The sequence below is a fragment of the Synchiropus splendidus genome, chromosome 3 (genome assembly GCF_027744825.2).
Source record: "Synchiropus splendidus isolate RoL2022-P1 chromosome 3, RoL_Sspl_1.0, whole genome shotgun sequence".
NCBI lineage: Eukaryota > Metazoa > Chordata > Actinopteri > Syngnathiformes > Callionymidae > Synchiropus > Synchiropus splendidus.
The window spans coordinates 12,708,048-12,730,000 of record NC_071336.1 but is presented as its reverse complement, the minus strand read 5'-3'; the positions used below and the strand labels follow the sequence as shown (position 1 = coordinate 12,730,000).

Below are 21,953 nucleotides of genomic sequence, written 5' to 3'. Positions count from 1 at the left end.
GGATGACATTGGGAGCACAGTGGAGTTAGAAAGCTAAGATTGTTCTGTTTCCCATCTTTCCTGCAGAGTGGCTCACTTCATCCCTGATATCCTGCCACTCATCTCTCGAGACCAACAGCAGATCAAACAAATGGTCACAAACGTCCGGCTCATTCTGGGCGCGATGACAAAGGTACAGCAGGGTTACAACTGCCAGCATCCAGGGCACTTGACAAAGAACTCATGCACACATATTTGGTCCGGACTTCATCTCACAGAGTCAGTGCCTCATGCCTCTCTTGAAATGTTCCTGGCATGGGACATCCAAGAAGTCACTCTGCTACATCACAGTTACAATAAACAGATTATTTTAATAGATTAGCACCTCTCTATCAACTCAACACACTTCACAACTGATTTCACATTTTTTGCAGTAAATAAAAGAATAAATATTTCATAGTGTTGATGTCTTTGATTGCTGTCCTCCAGCGTGGCAGCGTGAGGGTGGACTCAGTGGATGACTTCGCCTATGGATCTCCAATTCATATCAACACACTGGATAAGGTAATTAAGAACACCATCATGTCTACCCACTGATTCCCTTTAATGGGATTGATGGGTTGAAGTCTGTAAAGGGTTTAGAGGTGTGAGGCACCCCGACATTTCCCTTGGTATATCTGAATTGCCTTAGAGTGAAAGATTTGCTACAGGTTTCTACAACAGTTTTGGGTTCAACACAGTCGCACATCTGATCGAGCACATACTCTGTATGTAACTCACCAAAACTCTGTTTATCTCGTCTCCATGTTGTCGTCCTACAGGTGTGCAGTCGTCCACCACTTCAGGGTGATGAGATCGCGCAGAGAGCAACAAAGCTGATTGGCAATGGAAGCTACAGTTTACTGTGGTACAACTGTGAACATTATGTCATGTACTGCCGCTATGGCACAGCCATGAGCTTCCAAACTTTCAAGGTGAGGCCCGCTTGGCTATGTCCGACACATGTACCCAGAACCTGAAGAAAAAGAACTTGAGTCAAAGAATGCAAATGTGGTGTTACTGTCTTTAAAGAGTCAAAAACAAATCTGAAAGCTGATTAATACTTGGAGTTTATTTGACTGAGTTGCCCTGGTCTGCAGCTTAATCCAGTTAAGTGTGAGGGAAATCAAACTAATCTGTAGCTTTCAGTGTAAAGTCCATTCTTTCTAGACGGCTTGACATTCAAGAAACATCTTTTTGTTTCCTCAGTTCTGCAAAACAATCAGGCGGATGTTGCTGAACTGGTGTGTTGCCTTGGCGATGACTCTGCTGTCACTGTACCTGCTCATCGCCTGCAGCGATGGAAACTTATGGACCATCGTGATGACATTCGTACTGTCATTTATCATCTGGTTTACTTCGTGAAACATGGGGAAAATGCGTTCATACTCTGTGATCATGACATGTAATGACTACATTTAAATGTGCGTTCTAAACAACTATTCCTCGCTGCTGCTGCCATTACTTAATACTTGTCTTTGCACAAATGTTTGACTAATTGATGCGCAGACCAGGACCAGTCGTTGATGTTGTCCGAGCCAAGTGTTACAAAACTAGAAAAGCACTGAGAATGCAACTCCGATCAGTCCAAATTTGAACCATTTGTTTCTTGTCCCACTTCACATATTTCCTGAAAAATCCATCCAGATCCCGCCATAAATTTTCAAGTGATTTTGGGAACAGACAGAAAAATCTACGCTGTTGAAAATAACTTCCTTGGTGTTGGTAATGCGATGGACCGAGACTGTGTTTTCTTTGGTCAAGTAGTGAGCGTTCATCTCTATTTGACAGATTTATTGCAAATATTTTCACATGCTAAGGAGGAAATGTCCAAAAATGTTTCAAATTGGGCCTGAGTGAGAAGCAAATGTGTAGCGGACAACTTTTCCTCTTAACTTTTAATTCAAAAAAGCAATGCAATTTTGAATGTTTTAAACACTCGAACAGTTTCAGAAGTTTGAAACAGAGCTGTCATAACAGACAGACAAGTAAACGCTTTACATTCTGCAATCAGCATTACAATTCAGCATGGTAAAGTTTCTTTTGACTGAAGCGGTCTTAATAAAAAGTGCTCATTTTCTATATTGCCGAAAATAGAGATGGACGGCCACATAAATGTGATCAGGGGCCACAAATGGCCCCCGAGCCGGTCTTTGGAGAAAGCACAGAGCCAAGCTTCCCGCCTACGTCTTTATATCTATTCCGTTGAGCTCTAAGTAGCATGTGTCATTTTACAAACTTTTGCACTTCACTGAGAATAAAGAAGTCGAGGCTCGCGATCACCACCATACACTCCACTCTCCTTCGACGTCTGCTGTCATCGCATGGTGCATCGGTCATCAAGTAAACCCCATTAAACGACTCGATATTTATCCTTTATTCGTTTTTATTCTGCGACAAGAAGTTCGAACGCCATGGAGGAAACTGGTAGGTTCAAATCAAGCTTGATTTACGAAACATTTTGTTCCTGTCAACCGTTTGGCAAAATAAAAACGGCATATGTTGCCCAAGCTAACGATGCTAGCCGCTAAAATAGCTACGTTAGCATTTGAATACAATGTACTATTTAATGCTATTTGGACCGGTTCGTTTCAGAGGATAAAATATCAAAACGTCGAACTTTCATGCCGTAAATATAAGACTCATCAAACTCAACGAACATCGGTTTGACGTTTTTCTGTTGGTGCACTTCACTTTGAAGGCGACTTTGAGACGTATTCCGTCCTCTGATACGTCACAAAGGTTTCGTCACCCTTTCATCTTTCGCTTTATAAACGTTAAATAACACCGTGTCGACACAATTGTCTTCTCGCATTTCATGTGCAGTAGTGATTAAATGCTGTGGTCAGAAGCCCTTTGAGGTAGTATGAAAGGTAAGAAATTCACAATGACATGGGTTGAGTAAACTGAGGGCAATGGTTTGTTGAATTGAGGGCAATGCTGTTTGTACATTAAACGCACTATTTTTGGCAATATTTGTTGCTTTCCAGTCGAAAGCTGCGTGCCCAATAGCGACGTGAATGAGAATTCATCGGGTGAAAGCCAGTCTCGCTCAAAAGAGTTGGCCCTTCTCGATCTCATGGAGAGGACGGGATACAACATCATGCAAGACAACGGACAGAGGAAGTATGGGGGACCCCCACCTGGTACGTGTCTTTGACCTCCAACTTGGCCTCTAAGAAACTATCACCAGGGTTTGATGTGATCTGTTACTTAGGCTGAAGTTGTGTCATCATTGCCACTCCATGTAAAAGTGTGATAAGTTCTGGATCATTGCATCCAGATGCGGTAAACAATATTTCGCTGGCCCCCAAAAGAGGGAGACGCTTTAAACAGTGTAAGGCTCAATGGTGTCAAACTGATCTGTCAAAGGGCTGCAGTGGAATCAGGTTATTGTTCAAACCCTGCAAGCACATGTCAGCTGAATCAGACAGCACCAAATCATCATTCATCTGATTTACAGTGTAGATTTACAGTGTAAGATACCTAACTGGTGAGAAGGCGTCCCAATGATGGGTTGGAACAGAAAACTGCACCCACTGCGGTTTGACACCCACTGGTCTAAGTGGTTGAGATTGACAGAAAATTTCTGGAATTAGTTATGCACTTTTCCGGATCTGGCTGTGTGTAACATTATTGGAGTGAAGTCTCAAAATACACTTGTGTGTTGCTCTAGGTTGGCAGGGCCCGTCACCTCCACGGGGATGTGAGGTTTTTGTTGGCAAAATTCCAAGAGACATGTTTGAAGACGAACTGGTACCTTTGTTCGAGCGAGCTGGTAGGATCTACGAGTTCAGACTGATGATGCAGTTCAGTGGAGAGAACCGTGGCTATGGCTTCGTCATGTACACAGAAAGGTATTGACTGTTGTTGTAAACCTGTGGCGCTCAACAATACACGTTATATGTATTGACTTGCTGTGGCAATCCTTGGGGGAAAAAAAAAGAAAGAACTGCTTACACTGTTAAACCACCCGTAGAATGGTCAAGCTTCACCCCTGTGACTCATGTACTTATCTTAAATGAGAAGAAACTGAACCATTGATAAAAATAAATATCAATGTTCCCCAGGGATGCAGCTCAGAGGGCAATTGTGATGTTTGACAACTACGAAATCCGTCAAGGGAAATGCATTGGAGTGTGTTTGAGTCTGGATAACTGCAGGCTCTTCATTGGCTCCATCCCTAAGGAAAAGACGAAGGAAGAAATACTGGAGGAGATGAAAAAGGTATTACGCAAATCATTATTACTGTTGTTATTATTTTTCATCTGGAGACATGATGTGAAAAAAACCCCTTTTTTACTTAGACTGAGGTTTTATGTGATCTGTTGTGTCGTTTTCATCGGCAACATTAATGTGAGAGACTGCACTTTAATGTTGTTTATGACTGCTCTTTGTGTGTTTTACCCAGTTGACTGACGGTGTGGTCGATGTCATTACTCCTCCTGGTTATGACGAGAAGGGCAGGAACCGCCATTTTGCATTTGTTGAGTATGAATCTCACAAAGCAGCAGCCATGGCTCGGAGGAAACTTATTCCAGGTATGTCAGTATGAAAGACCAAATTAATTTTAATAAGGTACCAGCTAATATGTTATGGAGTTTCTAGGATTAAAAAATAAACTGGGACCAAGATCTTTTAGCCTGTGATATTCAATAAATATTCTTATGCTTATTATTGCTCATTATTTCTGACTGTTCTGAAAGTAGCTGTAATAATAATAATAATAATAACAATAAAGACAAAAGAATACAAAGCAAAAGAAGTAAAGCAGAAAAGCACGAGCCTGAAGTTATGTACTTACATGTCCATCCAGCAGGTGGAGCCATTTCACTGGCTAATAGTCCATTTGGTTCCAGGAGTAACTACTTGCTGGAAATGATGATGTTCCAAATAGTTCATTGTATTATACTTAGCGTGGTGAGCTATGAAGCTATGTAGGTGAAATAAATGATGTGTAATGACAGTCCTGTCCTTATCTAAGCCCTTAGTCTGAATACCTGAGAAAATACATGAAATATGTATTCAATACATTTGTACATTACATCCTCCTCAAAGCTGAAGCAGTGTTGGTCTCCTATATTTCAAAATAAGTCAGGGACAATGTATTGACCAATTGCATATGATGATATTTCCATGCTGTGTATTCATTTGCATAGACAGTCATGCGTCATCTGACAGCCAGAACTAACCCACCTGATTGAAGCGAACACTGACGCAAATGTGTGGAAACACATAAACAGGGTGGCAGGCTCACACATGCAACACAAACTGTGACACATCACACATTAGTGAGTTGGTAAGAGCATCCGGTCCAATTTGATCTGTGAAATAGTCCCCCACTGTTGAAAAGTTTACCATTGCTGAACCTTGCTGACTCCGACATCAAACTTTTGTCAAGCTTAATTTGCTGACCTAGCTGTTTATGAAGTCATTGCAGTCATGCTTCAAATCTGGATTTCACAGGAACCTTCCAGTTGTGGGGGAACACGATCCAGGTGAACTGGGCCAAGCCTGGGAAGTCTGTGGACAAGGAGGCCATGCAACTGATCAAAGTTCTATATGTAAGTTTTCACACTCATTCTTTCTGCTTTTTATGTTTAAACGTCATGGTTTATAAATGAAGGGATCGTTCATCCCCTAATCCATCAGAACTAAAGTTCTTGAGACACTTTTAAAAGAGATTATTCTCAACTATTATCGTGTCAGTTTTCAGAAGTTCCTTGATAAATCCCAAAAATTCACCTACTCTTCCATGTTCATACAATGATAATGCAATCTGCTCATACATCAAACACACAGACTTGTTGTAATACCTTGTTTATTGACATTAAACGTATTTGCTCAAAGGAATTCAACTTGATCTCTATTTTTTATACAGCAGGTGACATGCAGCTAAAAACAGGGAGTAGTCTTTTTCTGGTCCCTCTAGAGGGGAGTGGGTGACGCTGGGGTCACTATTGGTTACCCAAATTTTACCCTCAGTTCTTTTTCTGTGCAAAGCTTTGCTGGATGAGAGGAAGCAGGTTGATATAAAACCCTGTTGTTAACCTTCTGACCATCCAAAGAGTGAGTTTCACTTCACTGAAGATGAAACGCTGTTTTTTTTTTCCCTTGCGTTGTTTTCAAAGTAGAGTGGCTCGTTCATGCTGTAGGTCAATGAAAAACAACTGGGTCTGTCAGGTTTCAAAACTACTACTACTACCAATAATAATAATGAACACAGTAAATATGCTGTGAGGTTAATATATAGCCAGAGGAGAATAGGTAAGTTAGATTTATTGTCGATTCTGCCATATGCATTGCATATAGGGGATTGAAACGTCATTACTCGGCGGCCTGAGCAGTGACATATACGAAATAGAGTATGGTTGCAGCATAACCTGGGTGCCAGGCTGTAAGCTCAGCAGTGTTCCCATAGATGCTGTCAGTGGAACAAAGGAAAGCCTGAACCTGCTGCATTGAGAATTTGCCAATAGTCCACAGATTGACACCTGATTGTGGCCACAGATTGGCTGCATTATACAGACACAAACAAATATTCTTTTTTTTTGTTTATTTATCCTCACAGTTTGGATTTGTCAGTTCTCAACATTGTTGGTATTAAAGTCAACAAATAACAGAGATTGTGTTCAAAACACAACAAAAATAAATAAATACACCATCACATGATCAAATATTTTGTAGACCTTCCTATTGCACACAGTAGAATACGTGGGGTGTTAGAGTATTAGAGAAAACCTCTTTGTTGCACCGGGGATTTTTTTGCTCCCACGTGACTGTATCTGTTGAGACTTATTTGTAGATCACGTTTTCGTCACTTAGTCTGTCATATAAAAGTAAATGTCTTGATGTTGACGTGAGGGAAATTGCAGGTTAAGTTTTAGTGGATTGAAACACTCCACCTACGAGAAGGCCAATGCTTTGCTTTGTCTTTCAGGTGCGTAACATTAGTGAGACAACCACTGAAGAAACTCTGCATCGGGAGTTTTCACGCTTTAAACCAGGATCTGTTGAGCGAGTCAAAATGTACAACAACAACTCCGCCTTTGTGCACTTCGGTTGTCGCGAAGACGCACTGACAGCATTGAAGCTCATGGATGGAGCCCTGATTGATGACTCTAAAGTGGAGGTGATACTGGCCAGACCTGCCAGGAATAAAGAGATGAGTGCAGTCAGAAAGAGGAACGACAACAGCGGGTCCCAGGGAAACAAGACACGAGGAAGAATGCTCAGTTCTTGCGTTCGGACTAGCTATGATGGAGGGGATGAAGTTAGATGGACTCCCAAACCCAGGCCACGCTCACCTGAAAGCAGGCCAGGCATCAGTGTGTCTATAGCAGGTGAGAAGGACATAACAAAAGACGTATATTATTTGTTGTTTTCTCTTACATGACCCATTACGAAATTGTCTAACACAAGGTATAACACAAAGAAACACGAGGACTAATCTAATCTAAGTGAACCATCTTGCACAATCCAGGCAGGTTGGGGCTTGCTGATACAAGACATTATATATTTAAGCTGCAGCTGAATATTCAGGGACTCGAACAGTGTATGAATAATTTCTCTTGGTTGGATTATCATATCTTTTTTAATTTAACATGGCTTTACACAATTTTCATCACTACAGAACAGAACTGGCAGTTGAAAAAAAAGCTATGCTCTCTCTCGTTGCTTTTCAGTCAGCATCTCGATGGTTTGTCCTATTGATTAGAAAATCAACTGTGGGTTGTGTGGAGATTTTTATCAAAACAAATCATATAGAAATCTCCTTCAATAGACGTAAGGGTTATTTATAATATTTATAATGAAATATTAACTAGCAGTTACAGTTCAAGGCTGAAGTGTGGCTAATGCGAGTTGATTGGCTCTCATCGCAGCTGCCTTCCAGTTAAACTTTCTAGTTTAAAAGTGTCTAGGGTCAAAACTGACCCTTTTTATTCTGTGGCTCAAATATTGACACGGAGTGCCTAAATCTGCTGACGAAGCAAAAACCTACTGCCTCCGTTGCCCCGGGCCATTTTGGAGAAGGAGAAGAAGCTTTAGAGTCAAGTCTGTCTCAAATGGACTTGAAATATTGATGAGATGCCATCGTTCTTCCACCCTAGATAACAGCACGTGGGCTGATGAGTGCATTTGAGGTGAGATGGATTGGAGTAAATGGAGCCAACAATGTGAGAGTTTAACGATGGAGGCAAGCTGCTTTTTCCAGAGATCTGATAATGAACTATGGGCGATACTCGATTCATGATCATGATTAATTGCTTTTTATATTTGAGACAAAAGTTAGCTTAAACATCAGGGTGGAAGTTTTCCAGAGATGAAGTGCACACAGCAGTCGTTGTGCATTCATTCTGAAGGTTTTTCTGCCGAAATTCCCCTTCAGCACAGTCTCATTTAGTGTCGCCTCATCGTGGATGACATCACCTTGTATGTGATTCACTGAAAAATGTTTCAGGTGAAAGAAAAGGTTAATTTAGGTTATTTGGATCTATGGTTTTTCTCTGTATATAGTTAATCAAATTTGAAGGTCCCAAACTTGGTAGCTGATGCGGTCGAATGGAACAGTGTCCTATTGTTAGTGCCCACTAGATGGCACTGTCTGCTCTGAAATGTTTGGATTTGAGCGACCATTTTAAATGGCCATTTTAAAATCAGGAGTGCCACCTAGTGAGCTCTGAAAATGAGGACATGAAGCATCATCAGCCCATGACTAAGTTTAGGGCAGATGGTCGCATCAAGTGGGCTCTGAAAATCACACACTGTTTTGTGAAGCCTCAAAGTCCAACCGGTGGCTCAAATTTCATTTGAGTCACAAGTCACAGCGGACCAATGAGCAGCAGCGCCAAAATCACATCACATATTTGACTGATTTAATGACTTCAATACTGCATTTAGAAGCTGGAACGGACAGACAGCAATTTTATTTACAGTGTGGTTGTAAATATTACATTATATATTATTAATATTACAATATTATACTGTAGTCTTCCTCTTTTACTAGTAATTTAAACATACCAACATATAATGCTAATTATAAACTACATTCAACTAGTGAAGAAAATTATTGCAAGAAACCATTATACCGAAATAGACTGTATATCGGGTGAGCAAAATCTAAAGACCACAGCAATCAAAAGCCAAAATCATTCGTCATCATCATCATCATAGAAACATGGCCTCATATCATTTTCTGTCCAGCATTGACATGTTATACACACATTATCTCACGTCTTTTTTAAATATTATGTTATAAAATTATACAGTAATGAAATACACCCTCTATTTTTGAGATATTCTAGTCGTGCAAGCAAACAATTCTAAAGTTTATTGTTGTCATTGTATTTTACCAGCTCTAGAATGTGCTGTCTCACAGTTCAACATTATGGCAGAGGTCCCACTGCTACTTCCTCTCCAGCCCTGTTAGCGGCTACATTCCTGTGGATGGAGTCCAGCTAGTCTTTGTTTGTGTCATCCACGCCTGTTCTTCTGAAGCCTAAACCTGCCTGTGAGACTTTGTGGAAGGCATTTGATCTCACCCAGAACAGCCGGCCAAAGAGGACATCACACTGCTCTTTTTACTTTGCATAAAATGGTGACATCAAAACTTGTGAGACACTTTATAGCAGGCTTTTAGCTAGGATTTTGAAACAGGGCGTCCAAAGTCCCGCCCCCAGCCCATTCACCTCCCAACACACTATGCCAACAACTGACTTAACAACTGGTAGATTGGTCAGTAAAAAACATGCCGTAAACGTCTATTTGTACAAAAATAACTTTTTAGAAAAACAAACATCAGAGTCAAATAATCGTTAGCAGAGATGAACGCAGTAGCTGTTTCCACAATAACGCTTTCAGTCTCCTGGGCATCACTTCTATAATGATTCTTTCCCTTACTACAAGCTAAATGTCCACAATTTAGTCTGGCACCGCTCCCCAGTGCATCTCACTGCATGGCGCTCGAGAGCGGGAGGAACGAGGAGAGTGAGCTTTGTGCCAAAAGAAATGCCAAAAAATTCCCCTGATTTTAAAGCTATGAGAATAGTTTTGTGAACGATAGTCTAAACTTTTTTTTTAACTTATCGGCAGTTTCCACCTGTCATCGGTGTCAGACATCCCATCATGACACTACGATCAGGGCATTATACAGTCACTGATAATGTTGAGAAAAACTGGGCGTCCATTTTTTCATGCTTTGCGGGACAAAGTCCATCTTTTGCAGCTATCATTTATTTCTATTACAGTGAGCAAATAGGTCAGACTCAGTCAGCACTTAACAACACGTTGCAGATCTTATTTGTTCCATTTATCAAGATGATTGATGTGGATCAAGTGGTTTGTTTACTGGAGCTGATTATGTCCCTCTGTGGTTCCTAATCGTATGGCATTTAACATCTGTATCTGGTGTTTTTTGTTCCTCAAGGAATAGTGTCAATATGTTGATGATAGAACCATGTTTGGTTGTAGAAGGCAACATGAATGTGAATGTAAATTAAGTGTGAGCCCCTGAGTGTTGGCAATGAACTGGCTGGAATTCACCTGCTCTGCTTCTGGTCAGTTTTAATGTGAATGCCTCTCTGTTCCCAGACACTTGGGAACCAACCAACCTGGTTACTTCTCCTCTGTATCCTGGAATGCCACTCACCCCAATCAGCCCTCTGTCTTTGAAACAGAGTCAGATTTACTCGGCTGTCAGCCTGCTTGAAATCTACTGCAGCAAAAATTCATGGTCGCCGCCAGAGTACTACCTTTATTCAACGCCAGGGCGGGAGGGAAAAATGCTGCTGGTTTACAAGGTTGGTTGGACACATTTGGTGGGTTAAACTAATTGAATGGATATGTGGTCATTTGAGGTCTACTACTCAGTGGACATTTGACTTCATGTTGTTTGAGTAGGCTTCAGTGCTGAGCCAAAAAAAACCAAAACTTTTTTTTACCTTGTGCAATTTAAACATTGTAGTTGTCAGTCTCCAAAAATGTTATATATATATATATATATACAAATATATTTATATATATATATAAAAAAAATGAACAAAAATCTATATATATTTGGACATTTTAAGTATGTATAAGTACTATGTGTTTTCAGTATTGTCATACTGTTACCAAAAGTTATACCGTATGGCATCCACCTCTGACATCCTTCTCACCAAAATTTACTTTCTTGACATAAAAGGTGATTTTCCATTTATATATTTCAGTTGAACTATTTCAAACACATATTTCGCTGTTTTTTTTTATTTTTCCGAATATTTAAAAACAAGAACTGAGCAGAACAATGTCACTCAGAGCTGAGCTACATTTTTGACAATCTATTAAAGTAAATAGTCTCTTTAGTAAATAGACTTTTTTTAGGTTTACTCCTCAAAGGTCTTGAAGCCTTTCAGGAGGTTTTGGTCAGATGTATTTCAGTCGTTTGAAAATGTCTTGTGTATCTGCAGGTGATAATATCATCACTGCAAAGCATGTACATGCCGGACAGGCTGTGTTTGCTGTTGGATGACGCTAAAGAACTTGCTGCGCGGACTGCACTGTTTAGCATAGGTAAGACTTCAGTGGCGCGGAGTATTGGAGGCTGGGGAAGCCTATTAAGTGACACACTGTGATGGGCTTCTAAGGCCGTATGAAACGTCCTCACTTTCAGAGCCCACTAGGTTACTTTTCTGTGATAATACAAACGTGAATTCCATTCATGTTTGTGTAAACATAACAGTGGAGCGAAAATGCTTAACGTAAAAGGGAGACTCCAGAAATTAGACACATGTTTCGTTCCTGGTTTAGACTAAGCTAGCATTTGCTAGCTCCTGTGGATTAGGGACAGTGTCTAAACAATGATAAATAAGCTTATTGGGGTTTTAAAGGACCGGGTTTTGACACTATTGTTTAATTGCCTTTGTTGAGGCGGATATGTTTTTGACGGCATTAGTTTGTCTGGCAGTTATGGATGGATTTCGATACATTTTTTTAGGGAACGTGAGATGGGACAAGGGACTAATGATTCAGTTTTGGGAGTGATCCGGTCATCACTGTCTGAATCCAGGAATCTTTGAAAAGGATTAATGAACATTGTGAGAACACTTGTCCCAGATTGGCTTTTGCTTTTAAAAAAAGTATTTGACCAAATGCCTATAAATATGCTTAGAAAGTAGCAACACATTTTTACTTACATTTTTACTATGAAAGATGTTTGAAAAGCTTGAGAAGGAATTTAATGCGAAAGCTTCGTAGCCAGCTAACTGTGCTATGTTGGACCCAGGTCCTGCATCGATGCTGCTGTTTAATACATCAGATTTACATTTTCCCCAATTTCATTCTGTTGTCCTTGGTACACTGCGACTTCATCGCTGCTCATTATTTGAACGGAAAGCTGCAGTTATTTGCAAGGGCAAAATGTAGCAGGTGCTAAATTATGAGATGTCATGGAAACATAATTCAGTTAAAGTGAGCTTTGACCTTCCCCTGTTACTTTCCACTGCTGTATAATACATTTTTTCTGCACTCGGGGATTTAAACTTGTCTCAAGCAACTTGTCTCAAACCCTGAGAACAAACAGAAATAAAACAGTTCTGCAGGTTCTTGCTGAAAATGTATTAACCTAATCACACATGACAGCTTGACAGCAAGTGCTTTGGCTTGGCAGACAGGTTGATCTCAATCATGATCAAAGGCCTTCAGCCCATACCTTACCCCCTGCCTGTGTGAAAACAGGCTTAACGGATGAACAAAATGTACCTCTGGGGAGCAACAAGTAAAATACCACCTGCAGAGCTGCTTCACAGACCCTGTCGAGGATGCAGATGTAGGGGGATGTGAGAAGATGTTTGAATTGGGAAAACTGAGCAGCACATGTTCCCTGGGGTTTTTGGGAAAATATCTAATTGTCATTGTTTATTTAGCTTAAAGAGAACCTTCCCTGCTGATCCGACTTTCCTGACCAATGCAAATGTCCTCCTCTCCATGACGCAGAAGGTCTCTCATCATGATGATGCTCTGTTTTGAAGTTATTCCTTTAATAATTTCTCAACTGTCTGAAATCTTGGTGAATGAGAGGTTACAAGAGTCAAGCACAATGTTACATCACAGTGTGCTTGACTCTGCCTCCAGCACATCTATGAACCCACCCACCTCCTTATCAGTTCCAGTGGTGGCAGAGACAAGTCTGCCTTGGAGTAGATCAGAGATGTGATGCATGATATAAGTTAGTTCATGTGCAACACACACTCACAGTGCTGCACGAAGGTGGAATGATCCCTGAGTTACTCCAGAGCCATTTGTCTGCCATGATATCCAGCCAAGTCTCAGTCATTTAATTTAGATTCCACTAATACAGAGAACATAAAACTTTATAACTTTGTTTTGTAAGCATGGGTGGACGTAAGTTGAGCAGGTCCCAAGTCGGATGTTACTTGTATTGGAAAATGCATGTCATTTAATCATTTTTTTTGCACTTTATAATGATATATTATAAAGTGCATCACTTTATAATGATGATGTACCATATATGATATATATATATGTGTGTGTGTGTGTGTGTGTTAAACAGATTCAGCCTGTTTTGCTAATCTCACCAGTCCTTATATCCATATAAACCTGGACTTTTGCTGTGTTTTTAGACTGTTTAGACTAAACTTGGTGCTCCGCCCTGTTTTTCACCGTTAATCTCTGGTTTTTATGGTTGTCATAACAATCCTATTAAGATGTCCGTCCATCCTTTCCCCGTTCTCTTGAGATCAAACCATTCACAGATGTATCACAGAAAAATGTCCTGGACAACTTCAATGGAACGTTGCCAGCAATGGAGCAGAGCTATTTTTAATACTCTCGTTCTCAGTGATTGGTCAGAAATGTATTTTTGTTCAGCTGAGAAATTGTTTCCCTGTGCACATGTTGTTTCAGACCAGTATGCTCAAGCCAGTAAGTGCAATACATTGTGGTCCAACATCCCTGCGGACAACCATAAGCTCCTGCAAATTACATTTTCACTGAAGGGAACTGTGGCCTAATGAATCTGTGATCATTAAAATGGTTGAGCTTGAGATTGGGGAGAAATGTATTACCATAAATATACTACTTTATCCATATATTCAAACATGTATTAGCGGCACATTAGCCAGTATTTAATCATTATGCAGCACAGATTCAGGCCCTGTTAAGCCTGACTATAATAGCCTTGGAATGGTCACCAAAGTTTGCTCTAAACACCCCGTCTATTACCAGTAAATACACACGTTATTACCTCAGTAATGATTAATATGCATTCCCCTATCATAAGTGTTGTCAATAGATGGCACTCTGCTCGAAAATCTGTGGATTTGAACAACCATTTCAGTGAAACCTCACATCATTGTTAAACCAAGAGCGCCACCTACTGAGCACTGAATTTTGGTTTCATGAAGCCTCATCAGCCCAAGTATTATCAACACAGTATTGTGCTGGTACATCAGTTATCTGCTGCAAATACTCAAAAAGTACTGTCTCTCTTAACCCCGCTTCTGTAATGCTTTCTATTCCTCCTTGTAAGTTTTGATAATCCGGCATGCGGCATTCATTTCTCTCTCTCTCTGTTATGTCTTCAGAGTCGTCGTATCCGACTGGCACATCCTGTTACTCCTCTAGATGCACCTCCCCTTGTAACTCCGTCCCAGCTGCTGCCAGTCAAGGATATCCAAACTTTGGTGGAGGAACTTTTGCCCCGTGCTGCTCCCCACTGCCTCTTACTCCCACTCTGTTTCTTCCACCACCACCTCCCATCACCCCATTCTGCCCCATGTCCACTTCTACACCCTGATCCCACAGGCCCCATGTTGCTCCTCATTCTACTACTGTGCTCTCGTGTTTTGTCCAGGTAAGAGTTGATGGGATGTGTCTTCTTAGGCTTGGAATGAGACTGAAAAGTGAAGGCAGTTTTGTTATTCTTCACTGTTTTATGTCTCTTATCCCGTTGGCGGGTCGTTTCCTTTTGCAAAGATGGCGGGATCTGTTTTATCCGTCGTCCTGTTTTCCTGCGTCTCAGCCAAAGTGAGGCTTTATTTCAGATCAGCCACTGAAGCCTCTTTTCCTTCGCCTCGAATTCAACCGCAAACCCACCAAAGATAGTGGCTGTTTTTTTACAAATCCTGCAAATACCGAGGATTATCTCGACCTGTGCGAAATGCCGCCCGTCTGCTCACTGTTCACCTCACATTACCCAAAATGCCACGGCCAACAGTCGACTCTGCCGGTGTCATTATCAGCCGATTACAACGCTGCTCTCTAATATTCACCTGTTGGGTAAGTGCTGGTTGTTGGTGCAAGAGTTCCCTCAACATGATCCAAGAAAGGTCTTTCATCCTCGAACATGAGACCTAATCTTGGCAAAGAGAGAGAGAGGGTTTCAAAGAGAGTGCCAGAACATCTACTGCAGAATTATTTGCAGCTACGCTTCCCTTTTGTATCATCCACGAGGACGATAGAAATCCAAGAGACTTTTGTGTGATGAAGAAACATGTTTGTGACATTTCTTAAATGATCAGAGACAAATTCAGAGTCACATTGTTGTTCCCTTGATGTACACAGAGGAAACGACTAGGTTTATACATTCGATTGCGATTTGGACTTTGGAGGGAAATGGGTAATGGTTTGGGCAGTTTGGAGTCCCATTCCTAGTTTCAGATGTTAGTAACCAGATTTCTTTTCGGTTTACTTACCTGTTCAGCCTGGCTTTGCATTCAATATCAACGTGTTCAGATTCTGAAACAGAAAGTTAATTTTCTCATTTGGTTTATTGAGCTTTGAAGTAACTTAAGTTGTGAGCTTTCATATCACAGCAGAGTGAATGTATAGCTGGAATATCACTCTGCCTTGATTCGTAAACACTAATATATCTTTCCCACTGCCTTCTTATCTGTTCTGCACTTCAGATCTTAATTGCTAAACTTATCTCTACTTAGAATGTCTATGTCTACTCTGTAAGTGACAGTTGGTAAAAAAAAAGCAGAGAAAATGTGACTAGAAATGCAACAGTTGTTTTTGTGATTCTTTTTTCTCTCTGTTGTTGACCTGTGTTGTCTTAGTCACTGTCCATGCTGTATATCATACGAATAAAAGATAAACATGAAACCTTGTGTGTTTGTTTACATCAGTGCTTGTGTGTCTCCAATTCCGAATGTGTAGTGCATTTGCTACTAGAGAGAGGAGAGCTGTCTTTTCTCCTTATTGACTGGTTGTCAGAAAGTGATGGCATATACTGTAGTGGTGCATGTGTTTTGGTGAGCGCTTTTGCCTGACAGCATGGCTTGAGACAACCCTCGACCCATGTTTGGAATTTGCATGTTGTCCTAGAGCGTGTCAATCTGAAGGTCCACATCTGAGCTGCCTACTCATTTACTGTGGCCTGCAAGGCCTAAAATATGAATTTAAATTCAGTACTATACTAAACATATAGTCGGTCAACATCCTTGTCTTGAAGCATCTCCGCATGCACTGGATTGTTGCCCTTCAGTTTCTTTTGAGATTGTTGTTCCTGTATTGTCATCTAATCTTATTATAAAATTAACTTTTAGTGATATTTGCAGTGTTGTGATGACATTTGAGCGTTGTGTTGCGCCATGAGCATTAAGTAAGACCTGCCCACATGGACAAGTCTTACTCATGCTTATGGACAAGCAAAATTAAAGCATTGCGTTGTTCCTCTAAACTCAAGAAAAACTGAGATATATCAGTGGTGTACTTGCTCCTGTGATGCAGGATTGAATTTACAGTGTTTTACAGCCATCTCGTATTGGACCAAGCAGCCAACAGCCATGCAATACGTGGACGCCGAGTGGCGGGGTGTGGAACTGCTTCCTGCTGGCCACAAATGGGACCTGGTCCACAAATTTGAGACCCCTGATCTAGAGTTTATGTTGAGCCTCCAGCTTCATTTTGTTTTACACATTGCTGATGAGGGCAAATGAAAACCTGCTGACCTATTGCTATGCCATGGCCTGTTTGTAGTTTGGTTTTGGAATGTTCACATAAGTGTATGATCTATCTATGTGAGCCCTCTCATTTTAGATCTCAAACCGGTCAGTGGGAGCTGGCTGTTGTTGCGTCTGTGGATCCGTTTGACGCCCCTGTTTTAGATGATGGCTGTATCTAATCTTGTTGTCCTTGTTCTCTGTTTTCCCCCGACAATACGGTTCTACTGTTAAGTTGCTGTTGCCCCCACCATCACCAGCAGCCATTTTTCTGTGAGGTGCCTCGTCTCTCGTCACTCCCCCATCACGTATGGATAATATTTCAGTGAAGAGAGAGCAGTATAGGGAGCGGGTGGAAGGATGCCAAAGAGCAGGGAATTCTATTTGGAGGAGAGACGGAATTAAAGGTTTGGGATTAGGAGAACTAGAAACACAGCAGGAGAGAAGAGGAGGCGGACAAGTCAATTATTTATGTTGTGCTGCGTTGCAGTAATTGAAAGAAATGTTTCTTCCCTCCTGCCGTTTACCAGATCCGATAACATATTTGAAGGTCTGAGGCGGCTCCTCTGTCAGCGTCATTATCTGCAAGCTGTGTTTTCGCTTCAGCAGAAAGATTTCAGCGCAATATTTTTTTTTTTTTGCTGCATCTTCTGTTCTGAGCTCTGGGAGTTCACGGTCCAGTCACGCGTCTCCGTGGACACCTCGCCTTCTTCTAACAGACATCGTTGGACGCTTCAGCGTCTTTTGAAAACTATTGACAGACCACTAAAAATATCACTCTCTAATGGATTCTGTATTTCATCTCTGCCGAACGCAAATGTCATCCAGCCTTGAAACTGAATTCTTGGCAGGTAGTTTGTCTCTTCTTCACAGATGAAATGATGATTTAATAATCCTGGTGTAATGTTCGTATGAATTCATGTAAAATGAAAAATAACATGTCACATAGATGCACAGTAACCAGCAGAACGCTTTCAGTATTTTGAAGTCAAGGCATGTTGTCTTTTAGTGAACACGTGCCATTGACAAAAACACGAGAGTTCATATTCTACCAGACTGAAATATACTTCTAGTGGCTTGATAACATTTATTTCTCCCACAAATAGAATGCATAAATGCCATCATCTTGAATTTGACTCGGAAATGAGTCCTGAGATGATGGAAAACTTTCTGAGGTTAGTTTCATACCTACAATTTTTTATTGTACCTTCCATGGTTGGTATGAGGGAAAAATAAATAAATAAATAAATAAAAAATAGCATGGAGGTATAAGCATTCGTCGTGGTTCTAGATCAGACCTGGGCAAAGTGCGGCGTGGGGGCCAAATGTGGCCCTTAGACTGTATTTATGAGGCCCTCCTGGAGTCGGAGTAAAACTATAAAAGTGACATTGTCTCTGACATTTTTGTCTTGTGCATTGTTTTTTGTTCTTTATGAAGCAACTGAAACATCACTTTCTTCTTCAATTGTTCGTCTTTTCCGTTGGCTACTTTAGGAGTATTTCTTGTCCCTTAAAATACAGAATTGAAAGTAGATTTTGAAATGTGTGAGACACATTGAGAATCTCTAAATGGAATGGGGTTGAAATCAAATAAAACACAACAAACCAACATTTTCTGTGCATTTTAAAGTGTAATTTCATCATCACACATGAACACTTGATTTTTATTTTCGTTTTTCTCTTACCCTCCTTTCTTCGGGTTTGACGGCTCATTTCAGTGGTCACAATAAATAACCTGCCCCTTTGGAAATGTTATTGCGTCAGGTGTCAGCTGAGACACCTGTTTCACTGTGTGTGCTTGATCGGTTGGAACAAAAACCTGCACCAGCCCTTGGAGGACCGGTTTTCCCACCCCTGCTCTGCACCTAGAGAAGAGGAGGGAGCTTGGTCATCTGGGAGAAATGACCAAGACATGTCCAAGCAGGAGGGAACTCCTGTCAAGTGAGATGCCACAGTGATGGTTGTGTGGGTGAGCTCTGTCTTTGTCTGTCTTTTGTTTGGATAAGTAGGAACCTGGGTGAGAAAAATGTACGACTGACGGGCCCGAATTAGTGAACTCATATAGATTGATGATGGTTAACATTGTTTTCCGAGCCTGCTGGTTACAAAAGCGAAACTACAGGCGGCACCTTAGTCCCAGGGAAATGATTGATGTCGGAACCACATTAAGTGTTAGTGATTGATATGAGGTGCGGAGTGTAATGAGGGGAAGTGTGTGTGTGTGCACAGCTCTATCTCTGTGCTGCCTGTGTTCACCCCGGAAATAATGATGCTGCTGCTTGTCTTCACACGGCCTCGTAATAGGCAACAGTCGGAATTGGAGGAATTAGTTTTGCCAGTCATTGTGTTTCATGAAAACTGCAAAACAAATGTGCTCATTATAAGATATTGGTTGCCCCATTTCACAGTTGAGAATCGACTGTAGGCTGAGAGAGAAAGAGAGAGAGAGAGAAGGTGGCGGCTCAGCGTTTCATCATTCCTGTCCAGCAACAGTTTATATATCATTAAACAGCCAAGTGGAGGCCGAGCTGTAATGCATGTGGCCTTGAATGGCCACTGACCTCCTTTCCTCTCTCACTCCAGGGTAGCTCAAGGTAATGATGACTATCTGTCTTTTGGGTCATGAAACTTGTGCGCAGTGATTGACGTGCTGACCAAGGTTAAGACGCATGTTTTTATTCTGAAACTCCCACCAGAATACAGTTTTGTCAATGAATGAAACATGGCCCATCAAAAGAGGTTCTCACCCCTCGCTGGTCGATGCCGGCAGGCGTCTTCGTATGGATGGAATATATTCAGTTTTGTTTCCTATAAGAGCCTGAAGCTGCTGCTATGGCTCCAGCTGATGTCTCCTGATGGGTGTCGACCTTTATTGGGGATAGTATCTTGCTGCTTTGAAAGCTGATTCGGTTGTTACGTCCCCTGCAGTAGAACGCAGCAGGGGTGAGCTTCTCAGCAGGCGGTGGATGGACCAATCGCTTCCACAGGCAGCAGCTCCAGTGCAGAAGCCAGTGTATCTTGGGATCTAGTTAGCCTGGAAGAGAAGTCCACACAAGCCAGACTCACCCTGGCTTGGGAACGCCTATAGAGTACACCCTCTTACGAGAGTTGTTCCTCTGAAGTCAAAATTAAAAGTGACCCTGCAAGAGAAGGTGGTAAATAATACTGCACATAGTCTCTCTAACAAATTCCACTGGAGGTTCCACAGAGGCTCAGACTTTCTTTGCTCAGAAGCATCCTCCAGATCATCTGTAGAACCCATGTTGCTGGTGTCAGACCTGTACTTTTTTGTTGGCGTTAGAAACTCTGAGCAGATGATGTGGTTCTTCTGCTCACTCTGGCTAATATCCTAATTCATGTTAAGGCTCATTTATGCTCAACGCTACGCACGGATCCGGATCCGGACGGAGCCTTCTGTCCATGCGTTGCATCTGCATTTCTGCACGTTTCCAGATAACAATGGTGGGAATTCTCCGTCCTCCATTCATGAGAGATTTAATGGCCTCACCGACCACCACCTCCTACAACTCTGACTCCGTTTCGTCCTTTCTGCAAGTAGTGTATATCAACACTTCTTCTACAGTCGCCACGTTTTCTTTTGGAGTTTGTTGTCGACATAAACTTTACAGTCTGGGCTGCTCCCCCTGGTGGATATATTGGTGACCAGCAACATCACAGTAAAGAACCCTTCGAAGCGTGTGTTCAGTGACGGTAACATTGTTTGAAATGGACGGGAACATTTTTGTCCGTAAAGGGATCATAAATGGGCCTTAAGTTAGAGACTAGGGTTCTGAGTCAGAATAGGGTGGTATTCCTCTTCCTCAATCGAGTGCCCGCCCTGTGTGAGGTAGTTTTACATGGGTCCTAAGGATAAAGCATGAGCAGCATCATCCATGGTGTGGCCTCTGCATCAGTCTGTTTTAGTAAAGACAAAGCGTTTGAATTTACCAACCCATGTTCACAAGCCTTGTGCTCTGAGCAAAACAACAAGATGGTGGGTAAAATGAGTTCCCTCCACTGTGAATCCGAACTTGTTCTTTGATGCAAGGTGAGCCTGAAGTGGCCAAATGAATATTTACCTTGTTCATCAAATGCAGTGGAATGGGAAAAAACAGAACTCGCACAGGAAAGACATAACACCACATCTTATAATCAGATTACTGACAGAGCACAAAGCCATTTCTTGACTTTCAATAAAGTATATTATGGTGTATGGCATCTCAACGTATGTTTTACTTTCAAACAAGATCACAAAACTACCTTCTTCGGGTGCCTCCCTCACCACATGAATCCACCTCACTGCTGACCTTATATGGGCAGAATGTTTGAGACGCATGTTCATCTGTACGCCCCCTTTCGAATAGGTTGAGATTTCTAAACTGAAACGGGACGTCATATGTTTCCTGCATATGGCAACGGTAGCGTGCGCATCTATGCACTGCTTTGTAAATGAGACCCCATGTACACGACCACTGATCTGCGGTTTATCTGAATGACAACATGCTAACATCAACATTGCTTCCTAAAAGCCAGGGAGCAGCAGACTGTGCCTCTTCAGCAAGAGCTGAGAAAACAGCTTCAATATAATTCATGGCACATCATTCTTAAATAAACCCTGTCCAATGCAGAGGAGCCGAAAAAGAGTTGGGATACGTGCACAGAAGATTCATGGGCTGCCAGGTGATGATGAATTGAGTTTGAAATGCTGCATTTATTCTTTGACTGCGGCTCATGCATCAGAAGACCTCTCCTGCATTTCACATTCTTCTTTGTCATCAGAGACTTTTTGAAATGAAAAACCATCTCTTTCAGATTTCATTAAACTGATAGTACTTGTTAATTATGACGCTTAAATTAGATCAGTCGCCGAGGCTAACAAGGTTCTGAAATGATCTAATAAGCTCAAGTCTGAGCCTCTTCATTTGCAAATAATGATGAAAGATGTTGAAGATTCACACACTCACTCACACACCTTATATATATATATACTGC

The 21,953-nt window shown here is 41.5% G+C and overlaps 2 protein-coding genes across 5 annotated transcripts in view; both read left to right on the top strand.

Moving 5' to 3' along the window:
• Positions 1–2,071, top strand: part of lratb.2 (lecithin retinol acyltransferase b, tandem duplicate 2) — a 2,246-nt gene extending 175 nt beyond the window's left edge. Inside the window, exons 2-5 of the mRNA XM_053860930.1 lie at positions 67–172; positions 469–543; positions 801–953; positions 1,228–2,071. Of these exons, the coding sequence (XP_053716905.1) occupies positions 67–172; positions 469–543; positions 801–953; positions 1,228–1,383 (490 nt within the window). The 3' untranslated portion in view covers positions 1,384–2,071. The remainder of the gene's footprint in view (positions 1–66; positions 173–468; positions 544–800; positions 954–1,227) is intronic.
• A 207-nt stretch (positions 2,072–2,278) lies between these two features.
• rbm46 (RNA binding motif protein 46) lies at positions 2,279–16,116 on the top strand. 4 transcript variants are annotated; one of them, XM_053860925.1, is made up of 10 exons: positions 2,279–2,445; positions 3,009–3,164; positions 3,695–3,875; positions 4,089–4,245; positions 4,430–4,559; positions 5,485–5,582; positions 6,959–7,361; positions 10,609–10,817; positions 11,466–11,568; positions 14,601–16,116. In XM_053860925.1, exons 1-10 carry the CDS (start codon positions 2,433–2,435, stop codon positions 14,810–14,812), a joined length of 1,662 nt encoding a protein of 553 aa, XP_053716900.1. In that variant the 5' UTR covers positions 2,279–2,432; the 3' UTR covers positions 14,813–16,116. The 4 variants fall into 4 exon arrangements, with proteins under 4 accessions (XP_053716900.1, XP_053716902.1, XP_053716904.1 ...); XM_053860926.1 differs by lacking the exon at positions 2,279–2,445 and adding an exon at positions 2,530–2,891; XM_053860927.1 differs by lacking the exon at positions 11,466–11,568.
• Positions 16,117–21,953: the final 5,837 nt, after the last annotated feature.

Excerpts from the sequence above, each read along its gene's own strand:
- rbm46 (XM_053860925.1), top strand. Across the intron at positions 4,560-5,484 it reads TCGGAGGAAACTTATTCCAG|GAACCTTCCAGTTGTGGGGG; the intron begins GTATGTCAGTAT and ends TGGATTTCACAG. Across the intron at positions 7,362-10,608 it reads CATCAGTGTGTCTATAGCAG|ACACTTGGGAACCAACCAAC; the intron begins GTGAGAAGGACA and ends CTCTGTTCCCAG.